At 43.8% G+C, this 25,170-nt stretch overlaps 1 protein-coding gene across 5 annotated transcripts in view; it reads right to left on the bottom strand.

Moving 5' to 3' along the window:
• Positions 1 to 25,170, bottom strand: part of FBXW4 (F-box and WD repeat domain containing 4) — a 116,250-nt gene that overhangs the window by 36,925 nt on the left and 54,155 nt on the right. For all 5 annotated transcript variants that reach the window (XM_054690345.1, XM_037495985.2, XM_037495984.2 and 2 more), the window contains exons 3-5: positions 21,996 to 22,181; positions 21,429 to 21,561; positions 16,059 to 16,153 (exon numbers count right to left, since the gene is read on the bottom strand). In XM_054690345.1, coding sequence (XP_054546320.1) covers positions 16,059 to 16,153; positions 21,429 to 21,561; positions 21,996 to 22,181 — 414 coding nt within the window. The remainder of the gene's footprint in view (positions 1 to 16,058; positions 16,154 to 21,428; positions 21,562 to 21,995; positions 22,182 to 25,170) is intronic.

The raw sequence follows: 25,170 nt of genomic DNA, 5'->3' as shown, positions 1-25,170 counted from the left end.
GCGCCCAGGGAGAAAACAGAGACCAGTGGGGTGGAGAGGGTGGGAAACGGGGCCGGGAGGGGGGGTTGAGAAGGGGCAGCGAAAGCCACAGGATACATTTCAAAGTTTCTCTAGCAATCTGGGGGTGGGGGAGAGAAGCCCGGTCCTGACGTGAAATCATACAGAGGTCAGGGCCGGGTCTCCCACCCTTGTGAGAAAGTGGTGAATCAGGGACGGTTTATCAAACGATCATTTTTTTTTTCCTTTTGAAACCGGGAGGCAGCAGCTTGGACAATTCTGCAGATGTGCTTGATGAGTTAGGGACAAAAATGGCCCTTCTCTGCCCCCCTCCTCCCCTCCTTCTATAAGGGCTCCCATCGGGGGTTGCTTCTCCCTCCACTGCCTCCCGGGCCCTCCCCTCCCTTCTTCAGTGGTCAGCTGAGACCCCCACCCACTGCTCGCTTTTGTACTCTTGGCCTTTGGACATACTGACAGGGGCCTTTATGAGACCCCAATCAAGACCCCCATGTCACAGGTACCTAGTAGAGACACCAGACCTTTTCAAACAAGGGACAACAAGGAAAATCGGCTAGCCTATTGTCTCTCCTCTGTGCTAAGTGAGATGAAAGGGGCCGGAGGCCCCCTCCCCACAGCCCGCCTGCCAATCACCTCTAGTTATTAAGGTCACAATGTGTAAATTCTTTTGACCTGCACCTAATCAAAGATTCACCGGCCCTTTCAAATCCGAATGGGGAGGAGGGGAGAGATTCCCTCCCATAAACCCAGCAAACTCTCCCTCAATAAAATTTCTCTCTCTGATTCCTTCTGGACTTCCCATCTCCACCCCCTCGCTTCTCCCCACTCCGCCCTCCTCACCACTAGCTTCAAACACAAATGATGTTCCATGGAATTGCTACCCTAAAAATTCAAAGATTTGAAAGTTTATATTTAATTCTCTTTAAAGAAATGTTTTCAGACGGACATAGCTGTCCAAACAAACCCAGAACCTGGGCTGCCCCTGTGATACCACATCTGTCCAAATGGCAAAGTGGTCAGTTGATTTTTACTCTCCTAATAAGTCTCTCTTGCTTTGCCCAAATACCATTATACATGGAGAAAATACAGGGATTAAAGACACTCCCTCACTTTATCATGAGCATCTCCAGTTCAGTTACTCCTCCTCAAAACCCAGCTTACACTGAATAGTTTTATGAACAGGACAAAAAAATGACCAAGACCAAACAGACAACCCTCAAGAGAAAAAAACTGCAGGATAGAACAACAGAACAGAACAAAAGTCGGAGGAAAGAACTTGAAAGAAAGCAAAACTTAAGATTTATTATAGTTTGAAAGCAAAATGTTTAAATAGAGCAAGGAAAAAGATGTTTCTAAATCTGTATGCATCAAGATCAAAGCTATGCATTTTTCCCTTTTATCTATTTTATCTATCACTCAGAATAACTAGTAAGGTAGTGATAACTTATATAATTTGTTCCTCTACTCTTACTGGGTGCTCTCTCTCTCTTTTTCTCATTCTCTCTCCCTACTTTCCTCCTCCTAGTTTTCCTGCCTCTCTGCCTCAGTTTCTCCTTGCCTGATTACCTTTATTTCTCTTATCTTTCCTCTTATAATCCTCATGTTATTTCTGCTGTTGTCTCCATGCCAGTGCCTTCTGCATTGCAACCCCATGTCCAAGTTTCAGGCCACCATTCCTGGCTATCTCAAGTTATGGCAACCGATCATCACAACCAACCTGTCTAAAACAGAACTCTGTCTTCTCAAAGTTAGAGCCCCCTTCAGTCATCATGCCCATAGAGGGAATGCCTCTCTTCCGTCAGTCATGACTGCCTACAGGTTTTTTTCCTGTGTCTCCTGAGTCCAATGTTTGCTTTCCCACTGTCCCCAGGAATCTAGACCCTCACTGCTGACAAAGTATACTCCTGAGAAAACTACCCAGTCTCTCCCACCCAAAGTAACCTACACACTGTACCACCATGTTCATCATTTAATTGTTTCATTCTGATCACAAATCTTCCATGGTTTCCTAATATCCTATGTTCTTCAGTCTTCCAAAGCCAGGCTCCAAACCTCTCCCTCCAGTCTCATTTGTCCACCACTCCTTTACACAAACCCTCCACCTCAGCCAGCCAAACTTGTTTACTCTGAACCCCTAAACTTAACACTGAACAACTCTATCCCTTATCTTACCTTTGCTCATACCAGTTCTCTTGCCTCAAGTTTCCTTCTGCAGTTTAATTAGAGCCATCCTTCAAGTCCACTTCAAATTCCATGTGGTGAAGGCTGTACAACTCAGAAAACTTGCTTAAAATCACGGAATTGTAGGGCCTCCCTTGGTGGCGCAGCGGTTGAGCGCTGGGCTGTGAAGCTGCCCGCAGCCTCTGTAGTGCTGGTTCAATCCCCGGGTGCCGGCGAGGGTCCCACATGGTGCGACAGACCTCTCCTGCCGTGCCCACTGCTCCCCTCAGCAGTGTATTTCGTCGGTCTGCCTGTTCTGTTCCCCACTCTGGCTCTGGTGAATTCTCTCACCCTCCCGTGCGTCTGACTGTACCCAGTGCTTGTATAAATAAATAAATAAATAAATCTTTAAAAAAAAAAAAAAAATCATGGAATTGTATACTTAACTTGTATACTTAAAATGGATGTATTTTAGGGTATGCAAAATAAACTTTTGCAAAACTGTTTAAAATTCAGAAAATACAGGTTCAAACATCTTTAATTTAAATAACCATGTAAAGAAAAATGGATTCTCCCTATAGTTGCCTGACACTGAAATTGAAATTTGTGCTTTTCTAATTGTAAAAATAGGTTCGTTATAAAAAATTTAAATTTAAAAAAGTAATAAGAAAATGTCAGTAGGGCCTCCCTGGTGGTGCGAGGGGTTAAGATGCAACTTATGAAGCTGTCCACAGCCACTGCAGCACGAGTTCGATCTCTGGCCAGGGAGATACCCACATGGAGCAGCAGACCTCTCCTGACTCCCCCGCTGCTCCCCTCAGCAGTATATTTCAGTTGATCTGCCTGTTCTGTTCCCCACTGTCTCTGGTGAATCCTCTCACCCCCTGCACCTCTGGCCTTACCCTAGTTCTTGTATGAACAAATAAATAAGTCTTTAAAAAAAAAAAAAAAAGAAAGAAAATGTCAGCAGAAATTCACCACATAATAATAAGCCTGATAAGATAGTCAAATACTTATCATTGTTTTGTAAACTTTTTTTCATGCAACTTGTCATGACATCTTTTGGGGTCAATAAATGTATATCTTTATTATTCTTTTAATAGCTAGGTAGTATTCTATTGGGTGAAAATACAATAGAACCTTTAACCAGACCCTTATTAATAGATATTTACGTGTTCTTAGTATGTCTTCATACATACATCTTGCATACTTTTCTGGTTATTGCCTTAGGATACATTCTTAGAAGTAGAATTTATGTGGCAAAGGTTTTCAGTTTTATTTTAATATTCACTATAAACTAATGTAATTATAAAATTCTCAACTTTTCCTCTCCTTATTCCTAGAGCTGTCCTTACCTGCCTGCAAAGAATTTTTGTGGCAAGACTTCTAGCAAGTGGAAGAATCCTTTAAGTAATCTGTATTTTTCTGTTAATTTTTTTTTTTGTTGTTTTTATTCTCAACCATAGCTCACCCTGGATACTAGTGAGATTTAGTCAGGATACTACAGGTCGGGAGAGCAGAGTGCTTCAAACATATTAACCCATGTGTCCCTCCCTGCCAGATGTTCCCTCCCTGCCAGATGTTACAAATCTCACCTTCATGCCCAGCTGACCCTTCACTTGGGTCATTTATCATAGGACCCCACTCCAATCATTCCCTTGTTCTCCTCCCATTCAGGTCCAGGAGGAAAGAGGCCCAGCCTCAGCCAACACAGCGAATATTTACAGCTGCAACAAGGCAGAAAATATAAGAGAGAGAAGCTTCCTGTAAGAGCAGAATCCTTTGGAGAAAGAGACAGCGGATCACATGCTCTAAGTTGGCCCCTCTCTGAGGCCCCTGAAGGCCATGGTACAGTAGTTCAGGGTAAGGAACATGTACTAAGTAATGGCCGATTAAATCCAGACAGTATCCTATGGGGAGATTATGCTCCTGAGACTCCAAAGTTTTGACAAGGCACCACAAGACTGACCTGGGGTAAGACTCAAGCTAATTTTGCTTTCAAAATTCCACAATCAATGAAGAAGGGAGGGAGGGACACTCATGGTGGCCACCAGGCAAGAAGGAGTTCATTTCACTTTACCCCTCACATCTCAGTTTTCCCTTTCCTACCTGTCCAGCCGAACATGTCACATGTACCACAGAGCCACACACAAGGGGGCAGAAGCAATCCCCACAGTTACCCAGAACCCTCTACTACAGGGGTATATTTATACTAGAAAAGTTCTTCCTCCACACTGCCTGTTGGCCTTTCTTTGTGTCCTCCTGTGCAGCTTGACTACTAAAAAGTCATCAGTCTAGAACTTCTCACCTGACTACCTACTATGCCAGCATAATGAATGTGGTGGCCATCCCGGTTTATCCCCACCTTCAGCATTCCTGAAGCATCTAGAAGCAACACAGACATAAACGTCCCTGACCTTGAAGCAGAAAGCCACTCCTTGGTAGACAGGGCAGATGAAGCATGGAAAAGCAAGAGAAGAAAAAGGCCAGGTGGCCCCATATTCTGTTTCATCAAGCCTACCCCCAGTGTTGAGGAGCAGAGAAAGTAAAGAGCATTGTTGGCTTTTACTGTCTTCTCAAAGCAAGCAAGCCCCTGTCCCTGGGATATGTGCTTGTCAGCACATGTACTGACAGTGTGCACACTGTCTAAACCACACTTACTTTAGATGGGGCTGCTATTTCTAGTCTGCTGCAGAAATCAAAATACTACATTGTGACCACCACAGTTATTCATCTAGAAGCTAGATTATGGCATTACTATAGGAAGGAGCAGAGGCTACAGCAGGGTAAGCTGAAGAAGGCCAGAGACAAGCCTGAACACAAGAATGTAGAAAAGATGGGGGGTGGGGAGGGGAAGTAGAGGAAGGCGTCACAGCAAAATATGATTTATAAATAGTTTAATCTCCCACAAGTTTCTCTCTCACTATTAGAAATTCTCTTTTGAAGAAGGGAATGGAGGCATCACACGCCCAGATTTCAAACTATACTACAAAGCCATAATCATCAAAACTGCATGGTATTGGAACAAGAACAGACACACAGACCAATGGAATTGAATAGAAAATCCAGAAATAAACCCACAGATTTATGGTCAACTAATATTTGACAAAGGAACAAAGAATATGCATTGGAGCAAAGAAAGTTTATTCAATAAATGGTGCTGGGAAAACTGGGTCGCTACATGCAAAAGAATGAAGCTTGACTACTACCTCACACCATACACAAAAACCAACTCAAAATAGATTAAAGAACTAGACTTAAGACCTGAAACCATAAAATACATAGAAGGAAATATAGGCGAAACACTACGGGATATGCACATCAAAGACATCTTTACAGACACATCACTCAAAGCAGTGATAGTGAAGGCAAAGATCAATAGTTGGGACTACATTAAATTAAAGAGCTTCTGCACAGCAAAAGAGACAATAACAAAAACTAAGAGAAACCCCACCAACTGGGAGAACATTTTTGCACACAACACTAATGATAAAGGACTGATCACAAAAAACTGCAAAGAGCTGATGAGACTCAACAACAACAAAGAAAATAATCCTGTCAAAAAATGGGCAGAAGAGCTAAAAAGAAACTTCCCTGAAGAGGAAATGCAAATGGCCAACACGCATATGAAAAAATGTTCAACATCACTTGTAATCAGGGAAATGCAAATCAAAACTACCATGAGATACCATCTCACACCAGTGAGAATGGCATATATTAAAAAAACTAGCAACAACAAATGTTGGCGAGGTTGTGGAGAAAAAGGAACTCTCTTGCACTGTTGGTGGGAGTGCAAACTGGTCCAACCACTATGGAGAGCTGTGTAGAGATTTCTTGACCTACTAAACATAGAGCTTCCATATGATCCAGCAATTCCACTCTTAGGTATTTACCCAAAGGACACAGAAACATCAATTCCAAAGAGCACCTGCACCCCTATGTTTATAGCAGCACTGTTTACAATAGCTAAGCTTTGGAAACAACCCAAATGCCCAAAAATAGATGACTGGATCAAGAAGATGTGGTACATATACACCATGGAATATTACTCAGGATTCAAAAAAGATAAACACATGCAATTTGCAGCAACATGGATGGTGCTGGAAGGGATCATGCTCAGCGAAATAAGTCAGAAAGAAAAAGAAAAATACTGGATGGTCTCACTCATAGCAGGAATCTAGAAAACTTAAATAAGGGACCAGGAAAATGAGTAACTATAAGAAAGTAAAAATCATAACCAACAAACAACTATGAACCAGAGACACTCTATGAGGGATGGGGGGCAGGGAGGGGAGGGATTGGGGTCAAAATAAGGGGGTTGCAATTGTATGGGGAATATAAAAATAAAATTTAAAAAAAATAATAACAATAAAGTTTTCTCTTCCTACTTTAAATTATATATATATATATATACACACACACACACACACATATATACCTATCACCATAGTGTATACACACACACATATATATCACTATACAATATCTATCACTATAGTGCTAGGCAGATGTATATATGTGTATGTTTGTATATATATATATGTCAGAGAAATGTTATATGTAATACACAATATATTCTATATGGTTATACACTGACTTACTCCCATTCAAGAGAATGATTTCTAGAGAAAGCTGAGGGCAGAATACATGTTCAATAAAATTATGCATTGACCAAAAGAAATTCTCTTTTAAAAATTAAGACATTGCTGAAATTTTTTAATGTTATCATAAAACTGCCCCTCCTATACTTTTTTGTGTTCTGTTCTTGTCTTAAATTTGCATTGCAAACTATGAAAAAGGAAAGCTTCTACAGAAAGCAATTTCCTGGGCCAGCAGCTCTTAGACTAATATTCCCTTGGCAATTACCATGGCTTCTGCATGCATGTACCCAGCTCCCTCCTCCCTGCAACCCTTCCCCTCCCTCTTTCCCTCCTTCCCTGCCAGCACATTCTGCCTGAGCCAAGCCTCTCTAACAGGCACTACAGACCAAGTCACAAACCATCCCTATGAAAATGCCCCAGCCAGAGAGGAGAGCAAGAACAAGCTGGGAAGAGGGGCAACGATCTCGGGTAGTCAGTTTAATGGGGCACCCCAGCGGTATAGGAGTTTCTTGTTTTTAGTGCAGAGGTACAAAACTCTTATACAAGAAAGGAAATAAAACCCCTGCCCTCAGAAGCGCACAATGTCAAGAGTGTCTCATTCAAGAAAATGCTAGAGAGGCACAAGGATTATGTTCGATCCACATAGCCAGAGATCTTTTAGCACTGGTACGAAGGAAGAGCCAAGTCAAGGGTTGGCTTGCTGAGGCATAAAAGCATCGTTTACTGTCATCATATGTGGAAACTTCAGTCAGCACAGCAAAATTCAGAACCACACAGACGTTTATGATTTATAGCACTTTGCGGCCACTTCCCTAGATCAATGGTGCCAACATATTCAAATGCTGGTTGTATATAAGAATGTCTATTCTCTTTCTTCATGGCATGAGGAAAATGTTTCAACTCTTGGACCCTCAAGCTCCTAATCCCCAAATGAAACTACTGTAAAATGCAACTCACTGAGACTCACTGAAACAGGCAAACTGTCATGAGTCAGAGAATTTCTGTTTCTCAGCCTAAAGCCCATGACCAAGTAGAGTCATGTGCAACTGAGTTCTTTGTCTTGAACTCAGAGAAGGGAAGAAGTACAACTAGCCCTACAGACTGAAACCTGGAGTCCCAGGGGCCAGGACTCTGGGAGATGGAAAGACAGGGTGGGGGTATCAATCATATTTTCCAAAAATTTGGCTTAAAATGAAAAGGAAAACAAGAAACTGAAGACTTAATTCCAAACTAAAATAGTGAAATCTACTTCAAATGGCCTAAGAGCAACCTAATTGTAAGAGAATGGGGTGATTCTTCCACCTGACATGACCCCCCAATACACTAACATACATTATGCTGGTGACCTAGCAGTATCTCTGTCACTACCTTTTTCATTCAGGTCCAATACAAATCCCCACCCCCAGTCTACTTACAAGAGAAAACTTCATGGGCTCAAGAAAGTAAAAGCACAGATATTTCATAAAGATCCCTTTTGGCTGATCTGAGTGTTACAGCTAACAGGTGGAGAAATCCTCTTAAATATATGGGTATTATGATGACAAGGCTACTGGAACGGATCAGTGCCATAAGTCAGACAGGGCTAGAAGTTTCCGCCCCGCCATCAGGTTCCTCTTTAGCCTTGACAGATCAAACTCAAGCCGAAACAGCTACAGAGATCAGTTCAGTCACTGAGCCAAAGGTCTTCACAGTGAGGGACCAAAGCTGCCCTGGCTGGGCCTCTGCCAGCCCATGTCCCAGATTAATCACCACCAGGAGGGGCCTGGAAACCAGCCTGCAATCTGAACCTAGCAGCACCTGCATAGGGGTTGCCCCAGCACCTCCCTCGCTCCTCTTGGGCAGAACTCCAGGGCATGAGGGTGTCCACCTGTTGAGTACCTGGAACAGGAGGGCAAGCCACTCAGCCGTTTTCAATCCTACAGACAAGTCACAGATGGTTTGAGTGGATCAATGAAGGAGGAAAGATGTGGTAACTCAAGCAGTGAAGTTAAAGTTCCATGGGGAAGAAAATCCATAGCCTCTGAGCAAAAAGACAGGCCACAATGCCCTCTCATCACAATCTAGAGAAGAAATCTAGCTCAAGACTCGCAGTGAGGGAATGAAGCCCTCAGGGGTTGGGAACTAGTGAGATACTGTGTGTGTGTGTGTTTGGTGTATAGCCTCACCACCAGGAGTTCAACAAGATGCTGGTGGGAAGGAGACAGACCAGAGCATGGATGTCTTTCAAAACATCCCCAAATGATGCCAGATATGTCTGTGTGAAAGGAAGCTTAGAGTAAATTTACCGTGGAAGGGTACAGGAGAGCTTCCTCTGGATCCCAAGACCTCAGAGAATGATCTCTCAAAATCAATAAGCTATTTCAAAGATGTGTGCACTCTGAGGTAGCACCAAATAAGTGTACACATATCTGCCAGATGGCACTCTTTAGGACCTTAGACCTCTTATACTGTAAATTCTTCTCAGATGGTAATGCTTTTATATTTTTACGCTGTTGCTTCTCTAAGTCCGAGTAAGAAGAAATATTCTTGAGGCTCAAAAAAATAAAAAGATAAGCACAAAGACCTTTATCTTAGAATAATCTGTCTCAGGCCCTGACTTGTGATACAGGAGAAACCACTGGATGGAGGCCCCTTTTCCACCTGCTGGACCGCCTCAGGGAAAGAAAGGTGGGGCGTCAGTCAGACCGAAGTGTGTCCCTTGACAGAGCAGAGGGAAGCAGGAAAGAGCACCTGCTGCACAGTGCCTTCCTGTAAGGAGGAACACCCACATCCTGATTCTTACACCTTGTGCCTCCAGAGCTCCATCTCCAGGAATTCCCTTTGAACTCCGGCTGCAACCCAGAGTTAGGATGAAGCAGTGGCTACAATTACACACTTGCAGTGTTGGGGGGAGTGGGGGGAGCTGCATGTGACAAGCCATGAAAGGTCCCTGCCTATAAAACAGACTGGAAAACAAACCCTTAATTTAAATGTTAATGAAAGTGCTGTGGAGACATCAGAGGCTTCCCGGCTGCTTAGAGAACAACTACACCAGCCACAGAATTTATGGCTCCCCTTCACCCTCCTGCCTCTTTCTCTGCCTCATCACCCACTGAAGTTTAAAGAGTAAAAAAAAAAAAAAAAAAAAAAAAAAACCAACTAATTTTAACATTAACTCCATGCTTCCACCTTGGGATGTGACTGCTAAATTATCTGTCAGCAGAACAGCGATCAAAGGTGGAAAAACACAGGCACAATGCATACACAACCCAGAAAAGTCTGCGCAGCTGAGACAGGAAAATTGCCTTCCCTCCTGACAAGGGAGGACTATAAGAAATAGCAGTGTAGGTGGGGCAAAGGAGGTGCAGGCAGCAGGAAGAGAAAGACTCTGACCCCCATAATGTGCCCCGCATCGCCATCTGAGAAGTGAGCACACTCAGTCACCCATTTGACTTGCCCATCTCTCCATCAGATTATGCTGTCTAGTCCACTGTTGCTTCCCCAGTGTCTAGTACAACCACCTGGTTAGGTGGTAGGAAAGAGGGAGAAAGAGAGATGGAGAATGAGAAAATAATAATCTGAACACTAAGGTAAGCAGCTGCAGGGTCTTGATGCATCCTCTCTGGAGCCACAGTACCCCACCTTCTGCAGCAGCTTCTGTTTCTATTTGTAGTGGTTTACTTAGGTCAACTTTTAACAACTGAGCCACCCTTCCTGGACAAGGAAGCAGTCACTCCCACAAATAGGTTCTGAGCCAGTCGGGGCTAGTTGAGTTGCTGGTCTCAGGCCAGCAGCTCAGCAAATGAGCCTCCTGTGCCCATCCTGTCCCGCGCAGTGGCAGAAATCCAGGGTCTTAAGGACGTGAAACCCATCTCTGTGTCATTTCATCCTTGCTACTAATGGATACGCCCACCAGAGAGGCTTGGCTAAGCACGGGCAATGAACTCTAGGGTGGCAGGACTCAGCAGGACCAGATTCCAATTCAATTGTACCCCCACACTGATCACTTTCCAATTTTAGGTCACTTCAGGCCAGACCAGTGGGCCTACCTAGCATCACTTAGAGTTTCCTTCTTTCTCCAGGCATCTTGCCATCCCTTCCAGACATGCCAGCCCCTGGCCCCTGCATGGTGTCTTTGTGCCTCTGACTCTCATTTAGGGGTACCACATGCACATACTCGTGTGGGCTCTGCAGACTGGCAAAAGGGGACACCGAAGCACTCCTTGCCTAGTTCTTTAGGTCTCCCCTTTCCTGCAACAGGCCCCAGGAGTCTTTCCTCTGCCCCAACCCTGGGAGGGAAGAAAAGACAGAGCTTCATAGCAGCCGCCAGCTACTATGTCACAACAAAGTCATCCACCAATCTTTCCTAAGGTTATCAAGGTTAGGGATCCCCTTCAAGGCCCAGTTCTCCAAGACCAACCAGAAAAAGCAAAACTCAGCGGCATAACCTTTCTTTTGATTTGTCTTTCCCTAAAAGCACTAAGTGAGTTATGAAGCCCAGGGTGCAAGGATTGATGAACCACTGGGAACCAGAAGAATCTAAACTGAATGCTGGCTGCCTCTTTTTCCAATCTTTCAAACCTCTCAGTCCAAGCAAACTCCAGATACAATCACCTTTTACTAAAGAAAGGTGTATTTCAACTGGCTGGTGAATATGCATCTACCACACACAACACACAGTAAACCCTGTAACTACTGGAAACAAACAACCTGCTCTCCCCCAGAAACCCACCCCCTTACCAAACAGTACACAGTGATTGCTTTCCTTCCAGACTTTCCCTCACCTCTGGGAGAAATGAAGCAAGAAGGGGCAGCTCCTCCATCAAAATGAAGCAAGAAGCGGCAGCAACTCCCCCCGCCCAGAGGCCACAACTCACTTTACAAATTTCAATCGGTACATTTCATGCAGACTTGGACTAATCCCCCCAAAAACAAACAGGCACCACAAGATTATATTGTATATTTAATAACACAGCTCAGTCAAGTTCTACACCTATACCACTCATATATTTCCCTGATGACAGAAACGAGAGAGAAGGGATTAAAACCCAAGTGTCCTGGGAAAGCCTTCCTGACCACTTACTCACAGGACAGTAAATGCTGTTCAGAGACGGGGAAGGATTCTGTTGAGTATCTCCTTCTTGGAGGGCAATAAATATGGTGCCTGCAGAGGAAGGAAGAGCCTCCCTGGCAGATAGGGCAAGTGGGTCTACAGATCCATTTCACTACCAGGGTCCCCAGATCAGGCTTAAAGAGGTCCCCTAAATTAAAGACTCATGTGCATTTGCCCTCCAGGAATAGGGCAAACGTTCTCAGCTACCCAAGTGAGCCCATACCGTGATGACATGCAGCTTTCCCCAACTTGTATCTATCTCAGCTCTGGATTTCAGGAAGAGAGACTGTTCCCTGGACCCTAAGGAGCCCTTCAAGTGCCACAGCTATTGCCTAGATGCACAGCATGACCCAAGCCTGATTCAGGTCCCTCCCTCCCTACCAATGTGGCAACAGGCTAGACCTGAGCACAAACTGCTGCCTCTTCTGCCCTGTCCTGCATGTGCCCTGCAATGATCTTCCCAGTTTCTCCCTCTGCCACCAGGAGAATGGCAGTTCTCTTTCCCCTTAACCAGAAACAGCCTGACTTTAGTCACTTAGTATCATCTGGAAACTGTGATAGCTATGCACACATCTTATTCCCATCACAGAAAAAGATCCTTGGAGGAGTTTCCACAAAGAACATGTCATAAATCTTTAAAATAGAATTATTGGTGTTAGGGCAAGAAAATGATAGAGAAAAACCTCCTTTCCTTTTACCTCTCTGAGGAGCACACTGTTTTATCATTTGTGTTTTTGAGTATCTGAACACAACTCTCAGCATACTGTTATCAACCTCCACAACTATTCAGAATCAAGAACTCAAGGTCATGGAAAGAAAGGAAGGAGCTGTGTGGACACCGAACAGAAAGCTGCTTTCTCCCAGTCTTGAACACCTCAGATAAAGCCCAGGGCTTGAAGTTTCATGTCTCAGACCATGAAGTGTCTAAGTGCACATATAAGAAAAGGGGCCTCCCTGGTGGCCTAAGGGTTAAGTCTCAGTGCTATCACCACTATGGCCTGAGTTCGACCCCTGCCAGGGAGCTAACCACAGCAGACCTCTCCTGTCTTGCCCACTGCTCCCCATAGCAATGTATTTTAGTAAAATCTGCCTGTTCTGTTCCCCACTCTGTCTCTTGTGAATCTTCTCACCCCCACATTTCTGGCCTGTACCCCAGTTCTTCTACACAAAAAAATAAATATAAAAAAAAAAAGCAAAGCCCTAGCATCAAAGATAAACATGAACAGTTCTGACAGAGTATTTTAAATAGAAAAAAAGAGGTAAATTAGGGGAAGGGAAAAAAAAAAAAAAGAGATGTGCTAGGTCTCCTAACTGTCCCAGTGCCATGTAACTATATGAGGGAGTAGAAACTGTCAGGTAGACCAGGAATCCCTGCCCTAGAGGACAGCCTACCTCACCATATTCTTCATGAGAAGTTCATGGTCACATCACATTAGTGACACTGACAACCCTACTCAACAGGGGAGGTGGCGGGAACAGAAGACAGCCATCGAGGACAAGCATACTACAAAGGGAAAAGAAGACAAGAAAGAGAGTCCTGCTGAGTCCCCATCTCAAAAAGTTTACAAAAGAACAGTGTAACTCCATAAGGCTCAGGAGAATACTCAGGAAAAGGTGGAGACATGAGAGCAATTAAACCACTAAATAAACGCTATACCAGACAGGAGAGATTCTGGTTGGCAAAACATTATAATCCTTTTAGCTTTCTTTGATAGTATTTTCATAGTTATTATCTGGATCGTATTTACAACAATATAAAAGGGAAAGAGTAAATACTAGTAAATGTATTTTACCAGTAAATATAAAGAATATATAAATACTAGTAAATAAGGAAATTGAGGCTCAGAGAAGTAAATGACTCCCCTGAGACCACCCTGCTGGTTAGTGGTAAAGCAGAATTCCTGTCTTCCAGAACAGATCTCGAGGTTGGGAAACAGTATTTCCCCAAACTGTGAAAAATTGATGTTTATTGAAAGGCTCAAATTCATGGACATGGTAAGAGAAGTGGGCCTAACAATAAGGTGATAAGCTCCCTAACCCTGCATATCCTTTGGGTGAGAAGTCCAGTAAGACAGCCCTCGAGGCCAGCAATAATACCAGCATATATTCTGTCATCTAGTATAAAGACAGAATTCCAAATGCAAACTATCTTCAAAGAGTCCAAGACATCACCAGTGGAGCAGGGGTCATATCAAATAACTGTGGGTCAGGTGCTGAACAGCCAGTCAAGAATGAGTGAAAAAAATCATGCCAAGACCAAGAAAATCTATCAAGAGGACAAGACAACTCTGAAGGTGAATGTGAAGAAAACAAAAGACCCCGATCTTCACCTCATCAAAAATGAGGCACATCAGGACTTAGGAAGTCTGGCATACTGCAGATGACTAATAAATGTTAGCTGCTTGTATTAATAACAGTCGTAGAGTAGTACTAGTAATGTTAGGAAATTAGGTCTTTCCTCAAAGCCAGTCTCCAAGATGTGAAGAAACCAAACCCAATTTACTGAGATCTAACATGGTTCTTAATGACAAGGGCAGACTCTGTCCTCAAATTCTTTTACTGACACCATCTTCAACAGGTATGTTATGCCCTATTCTGTCAAAAGGTAGGCTAAGTAGAGGCATCAGCTTAAGTAGAGGAATAGAGGGTGTAGGTACTGGGAGAGACTGTCTGTGTTCTCTGGCCTAAAATCCATGTGCGGAAGGCATATGGACCATCTCCAGCCTGTAGAAACTTTCTTCTACCACTGCCCCACTTCAACCCACCCAGTTTCCTGAAACCAGCCTAAGTCCACAGGTAACCACCAGGACAAAGTCACCAGCACACCTATCACCTCCCACAAGCTGCCCCATCTTCCTTCCATCCTTACACATATCCAGCCCCACAGATCCCAAAGCTTGGCTTTAAAAGGAGCAAAATTAAGAAGAAAATGAGGAGGGAACAAAGCTCAATGGCTCCATTTTCCACCTTCCGCTCCCACACATTTAGGCCTCTTTACTCCCTGCTGGTCTTTCCTTCCCTCTTTCCTAGGATTGCTAAAATGATTTGTTCTGAACAGCGACAGGTTTATAGGTTAGCCGACACCTCCGCTTGGTGGAATTTTAATTAACTTCTCCCATCGTCAATATGCTAAGGAACGGGGTCTCCATTCTCTGAGGTCAGCAATGTGTTTCAGGTCCTGCTATATCAGCCGTCAAATTGAAGAATTAATGACGTGGCTAATCGGCTCTAATTCTTCAGGAAGAAAAAAATTTGAAAGGGAGTTGTGGAAGGGAGCAGGAGGGGTGCAGACTCCGCAGGGTGAGGAGAAGGAGGCTGAAGGAGGCTGAGCAAAGGAGGGATCAAGTCTCTCATAAAACAAGTGACGGACTTAAACCCAGTATATAAGGAGAGTGGCAGCCCCACAGCTTTTCCACTGATCATCTGTGTGGGGAGTGAGAGATGACAGAAGTGGGAGAAGATCATAAGTGAACACTGTGACAGAGCAGGTGCAGGAGAGGGCATCTATGTACTCTGCTGGAGAGAGGTACCACCTCAATTCAAGAGCGCCTAGAAGGCACATGTCAGGATGCAAAATTCACTCATTCATAGGGAAAGCTAGAGAAATACCAGTCAGGCCAAAGAAAAGGTTGTAAAGCCAACATCAAAAAGTTGGCAGTTTTGCTACAATTGTCAATCTACTCTACATACGTATCTTTGGATGAAGGTTCAATTGGACATAGGCCCCACAGCCCTTAGGATGACTTAATGCCATAAGGGTTACTCCAGAGGACATTTCCCAAGGGGAACACACTCGTTAGGAGAGAGAGGTCAGTTGTTAGAGCATGTTGGCTGGTGCTGGCACATCCCGGGGTGCTGAGACACCTCTGCTTTGGAAGCAACTCCAAAGGGCATCTGTTCTAGAAGGGATATTCTTATAAAAATTGGATTCAGTTACATTGTAACACACAGTATGTTTCTTCTTCACATTTCTGGTATTAGATGTTTTAGGAAGGTTATTTCAACCCCATCCACATATGAAGTGGGCTACAGACCACACGTTTCTGGAGGATTTCTAAAATCTCCAGGAGAGCAGTTCAAAGGAACCTAGAATACACATGCATAAGATTTTTTTTTTTAGCATACTGTACCTGGTAAAATAAAAGCATTATTATATAGGACAAAACCATATCCAAAAATATCTCCCTTACCTGAGCAATGGGCTGATGGCAATGGACCAGACGCGGTCTTCAGTCTGAATGGTGTGTAAGCACTGCCCTAGTCGGCCTGAAGCCAAAGGCCATACCTGGAAACATGAGAGAAGATGCTCTTGTTGGCACTGCCTGGGGTCAGGATGGGGTGAGAAAGATGCTCCTAGCAGGGTAACTGTCCCTAGAGGTGCTGGGGCTGGGAAACTGGAAAATCCTTTCTGTGCTGCATACATAGAGCTCAGAATATAGCCAAGGGGCCTCTCCAGCTTCTGGTTCACCTAATAAATCCTGGTTCATGGTCCTAACCACCTCCTTTGATCACTACCTGATAGCATTTACTTACCAGTCAATTTTACACCAGGGAAACAGAAGTTCCACATTCCTCACTGAGACTTGACTGAGAAGAATGAGTAGATCGAGCTCACTTTTCTCAGCAACCTCCCATGACTGTGGATTTTCCTATCTCAAACCAATTTTTACTTTAGGGAGGTAGAGAGAGGGAAGAAGATCAAGGCATAGTATGGGTGTGAGGACAGAGACAGAATTAGAGAAGAATTAGATGAAAGAGTAAAAAGAAAGGGAAGGAAAGATGGAAGAAGAGAGACTTCTATGTCAGAAGGTGGTATATTGTTGTTTGTTTGTTGATAATGCCCAGGATCCAAAGTTATTCATGTCAGCAGGGAATTTAGCACCTAGTATCACCAAAAGTAGCAGAAAAGCTTAACTCTTTTAAGCGTCCATATCTCCTACAGGTTAAAAATATTGCTTGGAGCGCATTATCTGGTCCCTATCAGTCAGGAATGTACATTAGCAGCCACTCTGGGCTTAACTCTAATCAACACTCACAGAGTCCTCTCAGCAGCCAGTGCATTTAGAAATCTCCCATTAAGCACAAGGCCCCCCTCACCTCTCCCTACCCCAGATCCCCAGATGACACACACAGGGAAATAAGCCTCTAACCAAACAGAAAGGAAACCTCAAATGTACAGCACTGTCCACAGACAGCAGCCAAGGAGGGATCCTGAGGCAGCCAGTGGACCAATGACCTCTCAAGGTCCCTGCAGGGCTATAAGGGGAACACACTAAACCCAGTCAGGGCCTTAGATGGAAGAACTTTAACATTCCTAAGAGTTTAAGGGGTAGGTGATAGAGTGGGGTGAACCTGCCGTCTTAGGGTTACATGATATCTCTTCTCTATAAAAGGAGAAAGTGTTTTAGATTTTTGTGTATGGGTACTGGAAGAAGGGTGTGACTTACTTTTTCCAACATAGGAAAAATAAAAGTGGAACAAAATCCTGAATGAAGGGGGGTAAAAAAAAAAAAAAAAAGGTAAATACCACATCTTTCTTGGAGTGCCATGATTCTGGCTCTTTTAGACCACCTTTTAGACCACCTCAGCCTGGGGGAAAAGCTGTGTATTTTCCCTGATGCAAATTCCCTAGGAGGTAAGTTCTTGCTTATATGATCTTTGGAAAGTAGCACTCCCGGCCTACCTAAGCAGCACACAATCCCCCAGAAACATGAGTGTGCTGATCACATCGTCAACCTCATGGTCAAATCTAAAACAGACCCTCAAGAAAATAAACGCAATGAGAATATACATTTACACAGTCCTTTTAAAAAGCAAACGGACAATATATATAAACATACTTTAAATGACCAAAGTCTGTGACTTGATAATTTTATTGCTGACACTCAATCCTAAGAAAATAATCCTAAAACAAAGAAAAACCTAACTGGTGAAAATATTCCCTAAAACTTGTAATTACAAAGAGCAAGCATGGGCTGTGAAATCAGACAAATCTGAGTTTGAACCCTAATTGCTATTATTTACCTTTCATTACAGAGATTTCGCATAACTTCTTAGCCTCAGTTTCATGTGTAAAATGGGAAATAACACCTATCTTTCAAAGTTTAGTGTGGATGAGTAAAGCACTATAACATGGTATTTGGCAGGTATTAGGCATTCAATAACAGTGGTTATTAATACTGTAGGAAAAAACTAGGTACAAACATGACAGGTAGGAAAAATGGTACCTAAATGTTAAGTCCAGTGTGGAGTCATTAAAGATAACACAAACAATTTGCATAATAATGGAAAACCTTATAAAATAAAGTATATACAGCAGGGCATAGTGAGTATTTGAAACATATTATGAGCACAATTATATAGGGAAACAATTATCCTAAAGAATAAAATGAGAAAGTAAATAAATGTAAAGTGCTTGGCACAGGGCCTCCCTGGTGGTACAAGGGGTTAATACGCAACCTATGAAGCTATCCACAGCCACTGCAGCACGAGTTCGATCCCCAGGCAGGGAGCTACCCACATGGCACAGCAGACCTCTCCTGACTCATCCACTGCTCCCCTCAGCAGTGTATTTCAGTCAGTCTGCCTGTTCTGTTCCCCACTCTGTCTCTGGTGAATCCTCTCACCGCCCCCCCACCACCTCTGGCCTATACCCCAGTTCTTGCATGCATGAATAAATATATCTTTAGGGCCTCCCCGGTGGCGCAGCGGTTGAGCGCTGGGTTGGGAAGCTGCCCTCAGCCTCTGAGGCGCCGGTTCGATCCCCGGCTGCTCCCCGGCCACCAGAGGAGGGTCCCACATGGCGCGCAGACCTCTCCTGCCGCCCGCTGCTCCCCTCAGCAGTGTACTTCGGTCCTTCTGCCTGCTCTGCTCCCCGCTCTGGCTCTGGTGAATTCTCTCACCCTCCTGCACTTCTGACTGTACCCAGTGCATGTATAAACAAAAAACAAACGAATAAATAAATAAAAACACATGCCTCTAAAAAAAAAAAATATATATATATATATCTTTAAAAAAATAAAAATAAAAAAAATAAAGTACTAAGCACAGTGCCTGGTTAAATTTTGAATTATTTAAAAAACAATCAAACCTATGCATTGAAAAATAACTAAAAGAAGAAAAATATATAGAACAAGTTCAAGTGCTTTCTCCTTCACAAAGTATCTCCTTCCAAGTCAGATGTGATCGCTCCACTCTGAACTTTCTTTCCCTAGAGGCTTACACTTCACATTCCTGGCTACTTCCAATCAATTTCATAACCAATGAACACAGACAGCAGTCCCCCTTAAGGAGAAAAGTTGTATCTTCATCTTTGAAGAGCTCTAGCGCCTCGTGTGCTAAACTTCACATAGAGTAACACAAGAGTGAATGAAAGAACTGAGAACAAAGGAGGAAATGAAAGAACGCTCAGTACCAGCCCAGGCCCACCAAGAACATAAGTTACCCTCCTATCACATCTCAGAATGGAAGATGGAGCCAAATCCACTGAAGCCCAAAGAAGCAATCCAAGATAAATCACAGTAAATTTAAAACTAGGGTTTCGGGGAGGGGAAGGAAGAGGGTTCTCTGTGCAGTCACTAGCTCTGAAGACTTACAAAGAAAATTTTTTAGTTCTCTTCACCTCAGTAAAACCAATTTCCTTTCAAAACACAGTAATATTTGGGGAATTTGAAAACACACGCACACGCACGCGCACACACACACACACACACACACACACACCCAGCAGGCAACCTATTGCCTATAGGTGTTCACAAGCAAACATAAGTAAGTTCTTAAAAAGGTTCAGGTATTAGAAGTCTGTGGAATTGCAGATGCCACCAAAAAAAAATGGTCAGTTAGACAAGACTGTGGGTAATACAGAAATGGGCCAGGAAGATGAAGGTGGCTAAATGCAAAGATGACAACAGAAAGGAAGTCAACAGAAGCAAGCTCCAGAAAGCTGTATGAGATCAGCTGGCCTGGAAGTCACTGGGGAGCTCCAAAACAGGTGACAAGCTTTCCGCAGTTGATGAACCAGGAGAGAGAATTGTCACTGACCTAAAAAAAATAACTCTCAAAAGGATAGGATGTAAAACAGGAAACTAACCCAATATCCCAGATCAAATTGTTATCATTCTTCCACCATGAGCCATTCATCCCCTTGAATTGCTACATGTGGCCACAAAGCTTAGTTTCATAGTGTTCTGGGTGTTAGACCAGAGAATAGGAAAGAGGAAGGAAATGTTACTGAAAAGGAAGAGTCAAGGGAAGCCTGAAGTCATGACAAGAAGATGCCAGAATGAGATGGTCACACATGACGCATGTTTCTATGCAAACTGTCTCCTGAGCAGTACAGCAAGTTAAAGCCAGTCTCTTTGCAAGGGACAGTAGTAAAACAGTGACCAATGAGAAACATGCCACAGGTATTCAGAGGGAGAATGGGAAGTACATGACAGAAACTTCAATTTCCACGTTGGTTCAAAAATTTTTCTCAAGACCCCAAACACTGGTATACATGTCTCTCATAGGTCACAAAGAGTAAAAAGAAAGGCAGGAAACAGCAAAGTGAGGAGAAACTTTCAAAAATACAAAGGAACATATTTAGCACTTCTTTTCACAAACACTAGCAATATATTCTCATGAAGGAGTAATCACTAGATACAGGTTGTCGGTAAAGTCAGTAGTAAAGATTGCAACTTCCCACTCCTGATTCCCAACCTGTGTGTTGTACAGGCCTGTTTGCTGACACAGACAAGCATTTTGCTCCTGTTAGCACTATGAACTCTCCCGATGCTGGGAAACAGACAAGCAAGATACTACTGAGCCTCCTGCACCATCAAATGAATTGTCAGTGAAGTTCCCACAGCAGCTCCATAAGACTGTGTAGGCCCTTGCTAGGGCTGCTGGACACAGGGATGGAGAAAGAAGTTCTCTGTTTCATGGGGATGAGCCTGTTCGACTCAGACGTAGATGAGCTAAGTCTTTGAAGCAGGGGTCACACTGCTTATCAGCCCATTCTGCACGCCTTGTCAGATGTCTGACTGTAGAGCAGGCAATTTGGCAACGACACAACCAACAGCACCTTTTTCTCATCGTCTTTCTACTGTTTACTGACCACATCACTCTCCAGAGGAACAGTAAAAACACATTTTAATTATCAGCCTGACTGCTTATAAACAAAGTGGTGAAAAATTAACCTCCCTAAACAGAGAGCAAGCAAAAAGTAGATTTTAAAATAAAATATTGGGGTCAGAACTTAACCCACAAACTTGAGAAAACTCAGCTCAGGGAGGAAAAAGCTGGCTAGGCTCTCTGTTTTTGAGTTCACACATTTCAAGTGAATGGCAAGTTTCCCAGCCACTGTCCGCTCCCTTCCCAATCCAGCTGGCAAGGGCACAGCCTGGCATGGCAAGCTGCATGCCAGAGGCAAATAAGTGAGTTCTTTATTGTGTTGTTGCCCCTCTGTCCCCACCCAATGCTCTCAGCCAATCCTGAGACTCAAGACCCTAACCACCCTCTCCCAACCCACTCCCTATAGACAGAAGGAGTAACAGTATGTAAGAGGGAGACCACCTCACCTTGGCTGTCCTGTCCCTGGAGCCACTCACAATGATGCCCCCTTTGCAATCCACACAGTTGACCTCCTGTTCATGAGCCAAGTACTTGACAGTGAAGGTGCTATGAACCTTATGAACGCCAATCTTCCCATCTCTAGGAGAGAAATAAGGAGCCCACCCAAAAGCCAATTATTCTTTCTGGAGAGAACAGGTCTACAGAACAGCCCAAGTTTCCAATGATGTCCAAATTTGCTAAACTTTAAGTAATTCAGCCCAGTAAGGCCCTGAACTTCTAGATTCCTTTACTTCTTCAGATCTCCTGGGGCTGACCAGAGCAGAGATAAAACAAATCCCCCCTCTGAGAGTATCAAAACCAGCTTCACTTTTCATTAGACTCTTCCTGTTTTCCTTCTCTAACCCTATTAAGTACCTTTGGTAAATCTCTACTTTAAATGGAAAAAACGACTATCCCTTCTTCCAGTCTCTCTCCTCATTCCTTTGAAGTTGAGACAGAAAAGCCAGAGGCAAGTAAAAGGTCCCTGAAGAACAGTAAGAAAGAGGGTGGGAGGAGAGACCTGCAGCACTTACCCTCCTGCACTGATAATATGCGAGTTGGCCAGAACGAAGTGGCAAACATCCTCATCATGTCCAGCAAACACTCCCATGGGCCGACGGTTCAAGCTGGCACCATCTGGGCGGAACTGATAGGCCAGGATGAAATTAGCCTGGGATATGTATAGAGAATCACCCTCGAGCTGCATGCAGGGCATCTGGCTGCAGAGATGGAAAAAAAAAAATTAAGGATCATCAAGATATAGCATGAAAGAGACCTCCTGGTGGCGCAGGGGTTAAAGACAGCACTATCAAGCTATCACCAGCCACTGCAGCACGAGTTCAATCCCTAGCAGGCCAGGAAGCAACACACATGGTGCAGCAGACCTCTCCTGTCTTTGCCCGCTGCTCCCCTCAGCAGTGTATTTCAGTCAGTCTGCCTGTTCTGCCCCCCACGCTCTCTGGTGAATACTCTTAAGCCCCCCACCTTTGGTTTACACCCTAGTTCTTATATGGATAAATAAATCTTAAAAAAAAAAAGATATAGCATGAAAACTCAACTCTACTCTTTGGAGCGGCCAACTGATTCTCATCTTAGCAAGGATAACCTGCAAGCTAAGTGTATACCTTGCTCCCCTCCTTCAAAATTACCCCTCTCTAGGCCTCTTTCAGAAAATTAGCATGATTGACCTAATCTTCTTTAGACTTTCTTTTTTTTTTTTTTGAAAAAAAGATTTATTTATTTATGCATACAAGAGATGGGGTACAGGCCAGAGATGCAGGGGTTGAGGGGATTCACCAGAGACAGAGTGAGGAGCAGAACAGGCAGACTAACTGAAATAACACTGCTGAGGGGAGCAGCGGGCGAGACAGGAGAAGTCTGCTGCACCATGTAGGTTGCTCCCTGGCTGGCCAGGGATAGAACTCGTGCTGCAAAGGCTGCGAATCGCTTCACAGTGCAGTGCTTAACCCCCTGCACCACCAGGGAGGTCCTTCTTTAGACTTCCTGAGAGAATCATAATTAACGGACCAATTTAACAAAACTTAAAATTTATTGAGGTAACATGGTTCACATCGTTGTTTGTTTCTTGGCAGTACAGGGTCCTCCCACTGAGGTATTGTTACCAAAGCACACCCACCACAAAGCACCTACAGTCCAACACCATAGTCCATTGTGCTCCCTTCTCATTTTGTCCTCGCCCCTCCCCCACACCCTCTGGATGCCTTCATTCTACAGTCAGCTTTCAAGTTTAGTTTTGAAGTTTGGCTTGATCTGACCCTTTGTGGTTTCTCTATATTCTGTATACAGGTCACACCATATGGTATTTATCTTTCTCCATCTAACTTACTTCACTTAGCATAATCCTTTCCCACTCCATTCATGTTGTCACAAATGACATGAGTTTATCTGTTTTGTCTTTTATTTATTTTTTTAAAGATTTATTTATTTATTTATACAAGCACTGGGTATAGTCAGAAGCGCGGGAGGGTGAGAGAATTCACCAGAATCAGAGCGACGAGCAGAGCAGGGAGACAAATGGAGGGCGCGGCAGAAGAGGTCTGCGCGCCATGTGGGACCCTCTCCAGCGGCCAGGGATTGAACCGGCACTGCAGAGGCTGCAGGCAGCTTCGCAACCCAGCGCTTAATCACTGCACCACCGAGGAGGCCCGAGTTTATCTGTTTTGATCACTGAGTAGTATTCTATTGTATATATATACCACCTTCTTGATCTGGTCATCTGTTTTGGGGAATTGAGGTTGTTTCCATAGTTTGGCTATTGTTAATAAGTGCTGCAGTGAACGTGGAGTGCAAGCTGACTGTCAAATTAGTGTTTATGGATTCTTTGGATAGATACCTAGGGGTGGAATTGCTGGGTCATATGGAGTCCATTTTTAATCTTTAGAGGGACTTCCATACTGTTTACCATATGGGCTGCACCAGTATAAGAGGGTTCCTTTTTCTCCACACCTTCACCAGCACTTGTTATTTCTGGTCTTTTTGATATGGGACATTCTCACAGAAGTGAGGAAATTATCTCAATGTGGTTTTATTTGCACTTCCCTGACAATAAGTAATGAGCATTTTTTCATGTTGTCTGCTGGCCATGTACGTCTTTGGAGAAGTACCTAAACATCACTTTTAATTGGAGAATGCTTAAGACTTGAATCACGAGCAACCTAGACTTCTTGTGGGCAGGTGAATTTTACTGATTCAATAATTGAGAGGTAGAAAGAGTCAAAAAGAAACCTTTCAGCCAGATGAAGCACCTTTCTTTCATTCTGCATCCTCACTGATTTGAAGTGCAAGTGGCAACTTTCAAGGTTTCAATATTCTTGTACATACTTCTTCCCCAATAAATCAGTTAGGGTGTGATGGAGAAAAGAAAAGGGGGAGCCCTGGAAAGTTCTATTCCCTGTCCTACTAGAGCAAATGGGTCATTTATAAGTAAAGAGGATAAAGCCATTTAGAAAAGGATGCCAATGTACTGAGTAGAGGAGATCTATAGTTCTGCATCAAAGGGTAAGTATAGAAATGGGAAAACACAGCTCCAGTGCAGTCCACAACAGTTGAGGGGCTACAAAGAAATAGTCATCTTTCATAGGCAGCTGATAAGAGGAATCTACAAATATTTAAAGATTCCTTCTACAGGGGCCTCCCTGGTGGCGCAAGGGGTTAACAAGCAACCTACGAAGCTATCCACAGCCACTGTAGCACGAGTTCAATCCCCACCAGGGAGCTACCCACATGGCGCAGCAGACCTCTCCTGACTCGCTCACTTCTCCCCTCAGCAATGTGTTTCAGTCAATCTGCCTGTTCTGTTCCCCACTCTGTCTCTGGTGAATCCTCTCACTCCCCACAATTCTGGCCTGTACCCCAGTTCTTGTATGCATAAATAAATAAATATTTAAAAAAAAAAAAAGATTCCCTCTACAATCTGGGTAAAGGAGAAAGGCTGAGTCCCATGGCACAGAGTGAACATTAAGAAGACTCTGCCAGACAGCAGATTCTGGTGAGGACTACCTACCCTTTTCCAAGAGAGATATCCAGCAGCCACTATTTGTGGTTTTGGAGCTACCAAACCCCGAGCAAACTGTAAGGCCAGCACATTCATTCCCAGATACAGAGACACCATCTCCAACTGCAAGCCTATCTGAACAAACTGGGCTGTGTTTCTTCCCCAGACTCCTTAACACAAATGTCATGGGAATG

Source organism: Talpa occidentalis, unplaced genomic scaffold (assembly GCF_014898055.3).
Source record: "Talpa occidentalis isolate TD23 unplaced genomic scaffold, MPIMG_talOcc4v2.1 talOcc4.8, whole genome shotgun sequence".
In the NCBI taxonomy this organism is placed as follows: Eukaryota; Metazoa; Chordata; class Mammalia; order Eulipotyphla; family Talpidae; genus Talpa; species Talpa occidentalis.
This window is presented reverse-complemented; position numbering and strand designations above follow the sequence as displayed.